Genomic DNA, 12851 nt, shown 5'->3' with positions numbered 1-12851 from the left:
CTAGATTAGAGGAAGAAGGGGTGGGGGGGTGGGGGTAGGAAAGAAGGCAGGACTTTTAAAAGCGTGAGGCGTGCAAAACTCGGAGCTGGGAATCATAAGAATCTAGTGCTGAGGACGAGGGGGAAGTGTGAGTTTTCTTAATAATGTATATTTTCCAGATGTGCTTGGTATGTGCTCCTGGCTACTTTCCTTCGTGACCAGAGGCAAGCTCGCCTGACCAATAACCAGCCAAGACACAGTGAAGGCCTTTTGTTTCATTTATTGCAATAAGCGGGGAGAGAAGCTCAAAGCTTGGTTCTCTCCAAAGTTTTAATCCAAAATATCTCCTTTTATTCATCCCTCTCACCGGCCGCTACAGCCCTCCTCTTTCCCCATTGGCTGAGGTAGTATGAGGTTACACTCTTTCCGTCCGCCTATACACATTTCCTGATAACATACTAAATCATATTCACATATACAATAAGAATAAGAAAAATTATTTTCTTATGGTTATTTTTAAACTCAATATATTTATTTCTGTCTCCACAATAAGCTCTTTTCCTGCTTTTCAATTCAATTCATCATTTCAATTCATCATTCTCTTCTTATCTTATTTGGCCTGGTTTCCTTCTTTCCTATACTTCCTGGCTAGCCATTTCCTATATATTTTTATAGCTTCTGTTCTTCCTTTCTCAGACCCAACTATTTTTGCCTATATGGTTATCTTATTTCCTTAATCTCTTCCTGACTCTCACCATCTGTATTAGTTTCCATTGTATTGTATTTTTAACTGACTGAAGATTCATCATATTAATGTATATTTATCATGCTCGTACTCCACCAACTCTGGCTATGTTTGCTAAGGCGCATGGGATTTGGAATCCCGCCCAGTTTTCTATCCCTAATCTAATCCCTAACCAAAACCTTAGTCCGAACCTTGTCCTTGGGGTTTTTTTGTTAGTACCATTTTTTACTCCTTTTCTGCTCTCTTCGTTGCTTATTCAAAAGGGAATAGCAGATTGTGTGCGTGCATTTATAAATATGTATATTCACACAAAACGATTGTCTCAGAACAATGTTTCACAAAATGTGATCCGAGGACCTCTGGAGGTCCTCTACACTCTCTCAGGGATCTGCGAAATCAAAATGATTTGGCACCTTATGAAGAAAAATAACACAATATTACAATCTGATCAAACAATTCTGAGGAGCAGTAGTGGCAGCAAATATGTCAATTTTAAATTTAAATACAGTCAATAACAATTAATCCATAGAAACAAAAGTTATTTTGAAGTCCTCATAATTTATAAAAGTGTTTGTACAAAGAGGTAATACAAGGGTGTATTTTCTATTGATGTAGAGAGCCATGTAGATGGCCTTGAGGGAGCTATTCGGAGGTCATTGCAAAATCAAAAAGGACATACATCTGCCTTAATCCCTGGGAAAGGAGACAGTATTAGGCTGATTTCCCCCTAACTTTCAGTAAAGTTTTTAGTTTTTCTATTCTTGTAGGGTCTGTTTCCTGATCTGGACAACCTTGAAGACTTGACACTTTAGAGGTACATCAACAAAAGTTTGTTTCATTTGCTTAATTGCAGAATGAATATCAGGAAGGCCACCTATATGTATGTATTCTTTCTTTCTTTCTTTCTTTCTTTCTTTCTTTCTTTCTTTCTTTCTTTCTTTCTTTCTTTCTTTCTTATAATAATAATAAAGTTGGAAGGGACCTTGGAGGTCTTCTAGTCCAACCCTCTGCTCAGGCAGGAAACCCTATATCATTTTGGATAAATGGCTGTCCAGTCTCTTCTTAAAAACTTCCAGTGTTGGAGCATTCACAGCTTCTGGAGGCAGGTTGTTCCACTGGTTAATTGTTCTAACTGTCAGGAAGTTTCTCCTTAAGTTCTAGGTTACTTCTCTCCTTGATTAGTTTCCATCCGTTGCTTCTTATCCTGCCTTCAGATGCTTTGGAGAATAGCTTGACTCCCTCTTTTTTGTGGCCGCCCCTGAGATATTGGAACATTGCTATCATGTCACCTCCCTTCTTTCCTCCCTCCCTCCCTCCCTCCCTCCCTCCCTCCCTCCCTCCCTCCCTCCCTCCCTCCCTCCCTCCCTTCCTTCCTTCCTTCTTCTGTTCATCCATCCACCCACCCACCCATCCACCGGGAGTAGGAATTTATGTTTCTTTTTTTGGATAGATGAGAGATTATGCACAAGTAATACCTTATGTTTATAACCTTATTTATATAATTGTTTTGGTACTTATTTCTCCAGGCTCCTCCAGCAATACAAGAGATGGAAAAGTGACGATTAGAAGCATGTGTGTATGGAATGGAAGGGAGAAAGCTGGTGTGCAAGAGGACTAAGCACACCTACAGTCAAACATGCCTTCAGCCCATCTTAATTCTGCTTCCCATCGGAATATGTCTGTTCTTTGCCGTCTGCTTCTCCGGGCAGAGAAGAGGCACTGGGATGAATTTGGTGGATGGAGGAGGGGTTATTCCCAAGGAAGTAAGACTGATCTTAATAAGCAAGTGGGGAAGATGGATCATCTAAAAAATAAGGAACAAAGACAAAAACGGCTGTGGAAAAAGATGGAGGCTATTGAAGCTCAGATGGCTGCTGGATCCAAGGTAAGGCTGCTTAATGGAAACTGACAATAACCATATTTGATCAAAAGTAATGGCTTGATTTTTAAAAACATCAGCATCTTCCTGTCAAAGCTAGGGTAAGTTCTGCTTGTTGTTTGTAGAACTTGCTGTGATTTTCTCATATTGATGATGTAACTGGCATTCTGGTCACTGGCTGCTACAAATGTTGTTCGTCAGCTGTTATTCAGATCCATCTGTACTAGACCTTCACAGAATTCCTGGTAAATATAAAGATGTAAAGGGAGAACAATAAAATTAATATATCCCCTTAACTTTATAATACAGTAAATTAATAAATAAGGGATCATTAGTCTGTACAATAGCACAATTTCAAAATATCAAAATATACAACCACAATTGAGCCCAACATTTATGTTGTTAAGTGAGACATTTCTTAAGTGAGTTTGGCCCCATCTAATGGAGTCATTAGATTGCCACAAGTGATCCCATCCCACCCCCCCCCCCAATTCCCTTGATTCTTACCTAGTACTAATTTATGAATCATTAGTGGACTAGATTCTTATGTATAGGCTGGAGCAATAAATCTTCTGAGTTAGAAGTTTTCACGTGATCCTGATCCCTTGTATCTGGCAGGTCATCACCATAAAGACCAATCTGATAGTCAGAGGTTGTTGCTATCAGAGGGAAAAACCATGTTTTTTGGCCCCTATGGAGGTTGAAGTCATGATATATCACCTTCCTTAAGATCATGTCTACGTCTTGGGAAGAGATCTTAGGCAGCAGGGCTGCTGTTATATAAGTAAGATTTGTCAGGTTCCAAAAAACAAGAAAGACACACCGAGTTCTTCAGAGTAGTTTCTTTTATTGTTCTCACCTACAGACAGAAATCTTGCCAAATAAAGAACTGCTAGAGAGGAGCTGTCTTGTCCCTCTTTCTCCCCACCAAACTAAACTTCGCTTCTCTTGCTCCTCCAGAATGCAGCTCCTCCCTCCTGGGAATCTGGGCTACCTCTCCAATATGTCTCTATGGTCCAGTTTGTCAATTGATCGGTGCCATCTTGATCTGAATCAATTATGGGATGATACATTTTTGTCTAAATTGATGGTGACATTATTTTTAGGATTTTAACATGATCACAATGACTTAAAAGTAATGTTTTGTTTTTTATTTTATTTTAATACCGTATTTTCCGGTGTATAAGATGACTTTCTAAAGCATGCAAATTGGCTCCGAAGTCAGGGGTCGTCTTATACGCCGAGTCATCTTATATGCCGGAAATTACGGTAGTCTCTGGCATATAAGACGACTTTCTAGGCATGCAAATCGGCTCCGAAGTCGGGAGTCTTATACGCCGAGTCGCCTTATACGCCGGAAAATACGGTATTTTAGTGTTTCGTTATTTATCTTGGGTGATTTAACACATCATGGTTAACTTCCATGTGTCCTATAGGGTTTGGCATTATACAAGCCAGATAAATGTAAATAAACAACTAAGTTTATTTTTTCCTCTTTTAAAAACTTTTTTACACCTTCCCCTCTTTTTCCTCCTCTTTGAAGGAAACTTCAAATCAAGGCAAGATCCTTTCCTCAAAAAACATTGCAGAATATGACATCCCAACTATAGTTGGACAGAAAAAAGGTAAGATGAGAATAGTCTGTTTCAAATGGGCTTCCAGGATTTTCCTTTCTTTGTCTGTGTGTGTAAGTTGTTAACTGGTGGCTAGCATGGATTTCTGGCGTCCTCGTGAGCTAGTAAAAAGAAAAGGAATGGACAAGAAAGGAATGGAGCTGACATATAGCCAGGATTAGCTCTGATAGTGAGATCCATTCCACTTTTACTGTCTCCACACACTTGTATTAAATTCCTCTTCATACGTTTGGCTGTCAGAAAGATTATTAGGCAGAGTTGATTAGAAAAATGTCACTCTTTCCTGCTCCAGTTTTATCCAGACTAATTTGGCAAAGCAATTGATTTGATACTCCTCATTCTAAACTAATAAGGCTATATCATTTTTAATGTGCCAAGAATTGTTTGTCCCATAGAAACAATATGCTGGGTAAAGTGAGGCCGCATAGTCCAGTCACGGGATATTTTATTCTGTTTTCAAAGAAAAGTTTATTTCATAGTTGTCTGTCAAGTGAGTGAGGGAGTATTTAGAAGAAAATGGCAGCCATCCTTAGCATCTAGCTTTGTCTTCATTGGTGTATCTGTGGGGCCTTGGGCCCATCTGTATGGTTTATTATTTTGATTGTTTTAGTCCAGGCTGATTATTTATCTATGCTTAATTGTGCTTCTGGATTTTGTATGCCACCTTGAATCTAACAGGATGGGCAATTATAATAAATTTTATAAAAGGGTTAACTTAAATTGGAACATTTTATGAAGTTTGTGGCATTAAATTGCCTATGGGCCCGATTTTTTATTCCTCAATATTTTTAGCATATTTATATCCTCAATTAGCATAATTTTTGAATGCAGCTGTGCTTCTATTTTGTCATACTGTTAGAGATCTGAGATTCTGTCCACATGTTCTCCAGATGTTTTTGACTTGATCATCCGTACTAAAGATGCCCTTATTAACATCTGAAAGCTGAGAATTTTAGAATGGTTGTTGCTGTGTCTTGTGCTCAATTTTGCTGCGTTCATACAACAAAATTTTGGATGTGTGAATTGCAGAAGCGCCCATTTTATTTATCGGGATCTTAATTTGACTTTCTTTCCCATAGATACCTCAGCACCTTTGCCCGCCTCCTACAGTCCACGCTATGTTGAAGCTGCCTGGTATCCTTGGTGGGTGAAAGAAGGTTTCTTTAAACCAGAATTCCAGGTAAAAATGTTTCTGTAAAATTATTAATATTGGTCTTTAATATTAGTCTTTGTCATGAGCGAATGCGCCAATGTTTGATAGGAGAGAAAGTTGCTAAAACTTTTTTCTTCCTTTTCTCATAATAGTGACTATTTGAGTCATCCAATCCAATTGGCTGAGGATGCATTTCACACAATTTCTCATGCACCTGTGACATTCCTTAGATATGATGAGTCACGTAGGGAACCCCTTGCTGTCATGTGATTTGCATTTTGGGTATTTGGCAACTGGCCTGCATTTGTGGCTATTCGTAGCATCCCACAGTCATGTGACTCCAATTTACAACATTTTTGCGCCGGAAACCAACTTCCAGTTTCCAGCAAAAACGGCCCATTGCGGACAATAGGCTTGCTTAACGACTTCTGTAAAAAAGTATCATAAAGTTGGGTTGGTCATGTAATGACTTGCTACTAACATGACTTACAACCTGGCTCATTTAAGTCGAGGACTAGCTGTGCAAATTTGAATTAGATGAGTGTTTCCTTGTGAATAGTACTTTCTGTGGGAAACACTAATCAACCTGTTTTCATACTTAGTTTGTAAACGAACTGGAGAAGAAGGCACTTCTGTCACATTTTTAAGAGTTTCAGGGTTTGTAGTACCAGTCTGGAGCCTCTGTAGGATGGTATGGAGGTGAACTCAGATCGATGCTAAATCCAGTTCCTCTTTTTGACAGCAACACCTGCCCCATAGGAAGCCAGAAACATTTTCTATCTCTCTCCCACCACCTAATGTCACAGGATCCCTTCACCTGGGGCATGCCTTGACGGTAGCTATCGAAGATGCTTTGGTACGATGGTAAGTGTGTTTCTAGGGAGTTGGGAAATGGTCGTGCAGATCCTTGAGCATTAATAGCAATGGACCCCACAGGCATTAAGTTTATTACTGATGCATTTTAGTCATGCTGAATCACTGAGAAATAGAGATATCTATAAAAAGGGAGATGAATACAAAAAAAATGGCACTACTGGGAAATTAGAGTGATGTGGTTGAATTGCTTCTATTGGCAATGATGTGGCCTGTCTTCCTACCATGGGACAATCCTTTCCTTAATTTAGTGTTTCTTGACTTTGGCAAGTTTAAGATGTGTGGACTTCAACTCCCAGAATTCCTCAGCCATGCTGGCTGAGGAATTCTGGGAGTTGAAGTCCACACATCTTAAATCTGCTAAGTTTTGAGAAATATTGTCTTAGCTGACAGCAGTACTTTTCCTTTTCTCTTCCTGTTCCTCTGCATTTTGAGCATTTCTGTTTGTATCTGAAAGCCATCTAAGGCAGCGGTTCTCAACCTATGGGTCGTGACCCCATTTGGGGTCGAACGACCATTTTACGGGGGTCGCCAAACAACGCGATCCGCTATTTCCCCCCCTCGGGGCGGCGGCGCGCATGCGTGCCACGCATGGAGGGCACCGCGCATGGGGGGCGCCGCGCATGGGGGCGCGTCCGTGTGACGGGGGTCGCCATCACACAAACGTTGAGAAACGCTGATCTAAGGATTTGGAACTTTTAAAGAAGATAGCTGAATTCTAGATTTGTTTCTCCTTGATGTGTTCCAGGAGACGAATGCAAGGCTATCGAGTTCTCTGGCTTCCAGGTTCTGATCATGCTGGGATTGCAACTCAGGTGAGAATCAGCAGTTCAAAGCTGAAGCTTTTAATCCTGAATAATAATTGATCAGTCTTCCGCTTCCTGTAAGGATTCTGATCCTTTTAGAATTAACTGGAAGGATTCTTGGGGCGGAAAACGGGATGGATGTGAATTACTAAGCATATTTTAACCCAACTTTCTGCCCAAGAGGAAGACTCTCACAGTGGCTTTTAATCAAACCAGAAAACATAAAAAGAAATCTCAGCTCATTTAAATATACCAGTAGTCCTTGACTTACAACAATTTGTTTAGTGACTGTTCAGTGGCACTGAAAAAAGTGGCTTATGACTGTTTTTCATACTTGGACTCTGGGGATGTTTGGATAAAGCATCCCTACGGTCACATGTTCAAACTTTGGCTGATTGGTAACTGACATGTATTTATGACGGTTGCAGTGGCCAGAGGTCATGTGATCAATATTTGTGACTTTGTGACCGGCAAAATCAGTGGGAGGGTCAGATTCACTTAAAAACTATGTTACTAACTTAACAACTGTAGCGATTGCAATTATGGCAAAAAAGATCTCAAAATGGGGCAAAACTCACTTGTTAGCAACGTTAGCAATGGAATGTTTGAGCTCGATTGGTTGTAAGTCAAGAACTAGCTGTATACCATTGGGACAGATTCTTTGTCTCACTTGTGAGTCTCTCACAAGTTTTTATGTTCTTTCTTCATCTGATTAGGCTGTGGTAGAAAAAAAGATCTGGAAAGAACAGGGAGTTTTGCACCAGGATCTCTCACGGGATGAATTTCTCCAAGAAGTTTGGAAGTGGATCGAGGAGTGAGTATTAGAAATGAAGAAGCTGCAGTGGATGGAATTGGTAGTGACAATTTTCTGAACTAACAATAGGCTGAGTCTCTTGAAGGTTTAAGACAGGGATAGGCAACCTTGGCTCTTTTATGACTCGTGGACTTCAACTCCCAGCATTCCTGAGCCAGCCATGCTGAGGGGAAAGGAAGAGGTTTCCAAGCTGAGCCATGCTGGTTCAGGAATTCTGGGAGTTGAAGTCCACGAGTCATAAAAGAGCCAAGGGTGCCTATCTTTGGTTTAAGAGTAACCAGTTTGGTGTTGTGGTGAAGGTGTTGGCCTAGAAACCAGGTGGCTATGAGTTCTAATCCCGCCTTAGTCATGAAAGCTGACTGGGTGACTTTGAGCCAGTCACTCACTCTCAGCCCAACCCACCTCACAGGGTTGTAGGGAAAATAGGAGGAAAAAGGAATATAGTATATGTTTGCCTCTTGGATAAATAAATAGATCTATTTGCTACTTATTTCAGGAAAAAGTAATTTAAAAAAAAATAACGCAAAATTTAACTCTAGCATTTTAATTTGTTATATATTGCTTTATGCTTTGAGGTTTTATTGTACCTGCTCAGAATCTCTCTTTGAGGACATATGGGCGGTTTAGAAATGTAAAATATAAATAAATAATGCTGTGGAAACCCCTTTATGTGCTTTTGGCTACAAAAGATACAGATATCTGTATCTGGCAGGTGGCTAATTCTGGTTTAAGAATAGATTCGATAGGAATGATTTAATGTTAAGGTTAAATAGATGAAAAAAATAGTGTTTTTCAGCTTGAGTAACTTTAAGATGTCTGGACTTCATACTGGCTGGGGAATTCTGGGAGCTGAAGTCCAGACTTGGCTGAGGTTGAAAAACACTGAAACAGGTTATTGAAAGTAGAAACTGGGCAATTTCTCTCTGAACATCTAACCCTGTCGAATGCTTTGTATTTTCCTTTATATTTCTGACTCCCCCCCCCAAAAAAAGGTTTGCTTTATTTTGTCTTTCTGCAATATCAGGAAAGGGAATGAAATATTCCAACAGCTGAAAGAGATGGGAGCATCTTTGGACTGGGACAGAGCCTGCTTTACTATGGATTCAGTGAGTAGTTGATATCTCTACCAGCAAATGTTTTCTGTTTCTGTATTCTTTCCTCACATTCAGAGAGCAGAAGGCAGCCAGCTCTCAATCTAATAGAGTCCAGTTTACAAGTTTTAGTATTCAGCAGACACAATTCTGTCTGCCCATAGTAAGCTTTGCAATGTGTAAAATAACACATATAGATAGGTCGCTTGACTTATAATCATAATGGAGTCTGTCCATTACGATTGTATGTTATGATGGTCATAAAGCGAGTCACCTATACAACTGACCCAATTGGAGCAGTCTTTAAGCATACATATTGGTCGTAAAATGAATGGCACACTTATGAAGTGGACGCTGCAGTTGTTAAGAGAACCCGTTTTTTGCTATGGTGTGAATTTGCCAAAATCTGGAATAAATGCCAATTTTGGGCAAAAGTGTAAATATTATAATAATAATAATATAGAGTTGGAAGGGACTTTGGAGGTCTTCTAGTCCAACCCCCTGCTCAGGCAGGAAACCTTATACCATTTCAGACAAATGGTTGTCCAGTTTCTTCTTAATTGTGGTCATATTATCACAGGATGCTGTAAACAGCCATAAATGTGAGTTGATTGCAAGGATCTGAAATGCAGTCATGTGACTGTAGGGTGGGATCTAGCTGTTGGAACTGAATACCCTTTTGGGGGTGTCCATCATAACTTCAAATGGTCATTAAGCCATAAGTCAAGGACTAAAGGTCCATTCCCATTTTGTACAGCCACATTGTGTAAAAACTCCTGCATGGATCATTACCTTGAAGTGGTGAAGGGGCTTGCATGTCCCAATGATACTGATTTAATAGATTGATTTTCATAAATGCAGTGCCTGAAGAACTCTGGACCAAATTGTGTGATATTGTTAAAGATGAAGCCATTCAAAATAATCTACATTATAAGAAACAAAAGAAGATAAAAATGGCTGTCTGCTGATACCCTGAGAACAGCTGAGGAAAGGATCAAAAGGCAACAGTGACGGAGGAAAATTTTACCAGACTAAATGTGAAATTCAAGGGAAAGATAAGAGACATTTACAAATGAAATCCCATTTAGATTTCATATTCCACTTAAAGAATCATTTTCTACTCCCATTAGTGTCTCCCATTGAGTGTTTTCTGTTTTGGGATTTTGGCAGAGGCTTTAAGACTATGTCTTGCCTTAACCATTAATTTGGGGACGCTGAGCAATTTCAGTTGTTTGTCTTTGGGGAATGGTCATTTTTTTAACAAGAGAATCAGTAGTTACTGGCGTCAGTATTGAATCTGGGTGTAAAAATAGCTAGATTCAATTCCCCAGAGAGATACCAGGTTAATTGGCTGACCAGTCTCCCTTTTTCTATCTCTCTTTTATTTAAAAAAAGGGGGGAATCTGCAGGAAAATGTTTATTAAAATAAGCCTCTGTTAACATCAGTTCTTTTGAAGGGGAGAAGTTAACTTTCCATTTGTAGTTTGGAATGTAACTTTTCCATTTCAGAATGGGCCCTAAGTGTTTTTAGTGGAGTCTTTGTGGCTGTGGCGTTAATTAGGAAATCAGTAAGAGGGAATTCGGTTTTGATTTATGAGGCAAATTAGCCTTTATGGTGATGTTTTTCAACCTTAGCAACTTTAAGATGTGGACTTCAACTCCCACAATTCAGCAGCAGCAAGGGAATTCTGGGAGTTAAACTCCACACGTCTTAGTTTGAAAAAGACGGATTTATTGTAACAATTCTCCTCCTCTTCTTGTCCAGCGTTTCTCTCAAGCCGTGAAAGAGGCTTTTGTGCAACTTCACGAACAAGGCCTGATATATCGAGACAAGCGCCTGGTGAACTGGTCTTGTGCCTTGCAGTCGGCCATTTCTGACATCGAGGTATGCGGTTGGAGTAGAGCAGTGTTTCTCAACCTTGACAATTTTAAGACATGTGGACTTCAACTCCCAGAATTCCACAGCCAGCAATGCTGGCTGTGGAATTCTGGGAGTTGAAGTCCACATGCCTTAAAATTGTCAAGGTTGAGAAACACTGGAGTAGAGCCTCAAGTGAGGACTTTGGTAATATTTAGAGACTAGAAACTGATAGACTGTATCCCTGGCAGGTGGAGAATAGACAGATAGAAGGACGGACAAAGCTCTCTGTGCCTGGACTTGAGGACAAAGTGCTGTTTGGGGTATTGGAGACGTTTGCCTACAAAGTCGAAGGAGAGGAAAGTGAGTTGGCACTCCTGAGGCAGCTCGCATTTTAATGGGATGATAATCTTGAGTTTTGGCTGCTGGCCGGTCACAATTCTTGCTGGATATTTTCAGGATGTGATTTTGTTTTGTATCTTTAGCTTAAAGTTGTAGATAAAGGTAGTCCTCTCTTACTGATTGCTGTTGGAACTAGCAACTCTGTTGCTAAGCGAGGCATGACAGGATACCCATGTGCCACGGCAGGGTGCTTTAGAACCGCTGCTCTGGACCATTGTTTTTCAAGTCCAGCAACTTTATGATGTGGGTTTCAACTCCAGAACTTCCCTGACTGCAGGCTTAAAAGCTACGGATATTGAGAAACAGTGTTTTGGATATAAGGCTCGATGTAAATCTGTCTTTATTTACTTTCAACTTGGAGAATTAGTGTCTGGCCTAATTGCCAGGTCTAAATTGTTTGGAAAATGAATGAACTATGAGGGTCTCTTGGAATTTTACCTCTTTTCATGATAAAAAAAGCATTTTGAATAACATAGGTTGTCTTCCTTTTTTTTTTTTTTCATTTTTGCTCCATCATTCCCTGGAATGACCCTTTGCCTATACAGCTTCCCAGGGTCAGTCTAAGAAGTGCTGCAAAGGAGAAAAAGCCTGAATGTGCAGGACACTTTGCTGTGAAAAGAATTTAAAAAGCTAAGAATTGGTTAACTTTAGACATTTTCCTAAATGAGGATGAACGTTTTAGGCAAGATCCATTACAAAATTCTTTAAATTGCCGACTCCTTACTCAACCACATCTCTGTCTGAGTTAACTATTCATGAAAGCCACAGGCAACTGGTCATCTATCTAAATAATGTTTGTTTGTTTATTTGTTTACTTCTTCAATTTCTATAGCCATCCAATTTCAAAAAAGTGACTGGGTGGCAAACAATCATAAAACAATTAAAGATAGTTGTGGTAATGTTGGATGGCTCTATTTTCATTCCAATGACAATTACCTTTCCTTGATAAAAACAGGCATGGAAGTTCCTATATCTACTACTCGCCCTGAGACAATGTTTGGCGATGTGGCTGTTGCCATTCACCCTGATGACTCACGCTACTTGGTAAGGCTGTTCTGCCCAAGGCCTCCTTTCAGAGTAAAAGGAAACTTTGATCTGTTCTGAGATTGTATTTAATGTTATTACATCTTGTAAGTGTAATGGGTTGGATCCTTTTCTTTTTTTTTTCGAAGAAAAGACAGAAAAACAAAGCCATCTTGAATTATAGAGTTAAGTGGTTCTCTTAGATTGAGATAATAATAGTAATAATAATAATAATAATGTTGGAAGGGACCATGGAGGTCTTCTAGTCCAACCCCTGCTCAGGCAGGAAACCCTATACCATTTCGGACAAATGGCTGTCCAGTCTCTTCTTAAAAACTTCCAGTGTTGGAGCATTCACAGCTTCTGGAGGCAGGTTGTTCCACTGGTTAATTATTCTGATTGTCAGGAAATTTCTCCTTAGTTCTAGGTTGCTTCTCTCTTTAGTTAGTTTCCATCCGTTGCTTCTTATCCTGCCATCAAGCGCCTTGGAGAATAGCTTGACTCCCTCTTCTTTGTGGCAGCCCCTGAGATACACTGCTATCATGTCCCCCCTCATCCTTCATTAAACTAGAAATACCCAATTCCAGCAACCAT

General features: G+C 39.9%; 1 protein-coding gene across 4 annotated transcripts in view; it reads left to right on the top strand.

Moving 5' to 3' along the window:
* The window catches only part of VARS2 (valyl-tRNA synthetase 2, mitochondrial), a 43529-nt gene that overhangs the window by 185 nt on the left and 30493 nt on the right, over positions 1-12851 (top strand). For 2 of the 4 annotated variants that reach the window (XR_005556487.1, XM_039341892.1), the window contains exons 2-12: positions 1492-1538; positions 2251-2609; positions 4147-4228; positions 5317-5417; positions 6133-6254; positions 7012-7078; positions 7786-7883; positions 8908-8989; positions 10740-10859; positions 11084-11195; positions 12190-12278. Coding sequence is in view for 3 of the 4 variants with exons in the window: in XM_039341892.1 (XP_039197826.1) it covers positions 2361-2609; positions 4147-4228; positions 5317-5417; positions 6133-6254; positions 7012-7078; positions 7786-7883; positions 8908-8989; positions 10740-10859; positions 11084-11195; positions 12190-12278 (1122 nt within the window). In the remaining variant the exon portion in view is untranslated. Of the gene's footprint in view, positions 1-64; positions 128-1491; positions 1539-2250; positions 2610-4146; positions 4229-5316; positions 5418-6132; positions 6255-7011; positions 7079-7785; positions 7884-8907; positions 8990-10739; positions 10860-11083; positions 11196-12189; positions 12279-12851 lie in introns of those variants that run through there. The other 2 variants (XM_039341893.1, XM_039341894.1) reach the window with 2 other exon arrangements.

This window comes from Crotalus tigris, unplaced genomic scaffold (genome assembly GCF_016545835.1).
Source record: "Crotalus tigris isolate CLP2741 ecotype Arizona unplaced genomic scaffold, ASM1654583v1 scf7180000017773.841730, whole genome shotgun sequence".
Taxonomy (NCBI): domain Eukaryota; kingdom Metazoa; phylum Chordata; class Lepidosauria; order Squamata; family Viperidae; genus Crotalus; species Crotalus tigris.
The sequence above is the reverse complement of the archived record's forward strand: the minus strand, read 5'-3'. Positions and strand labels throughout refer to the sequence as shown.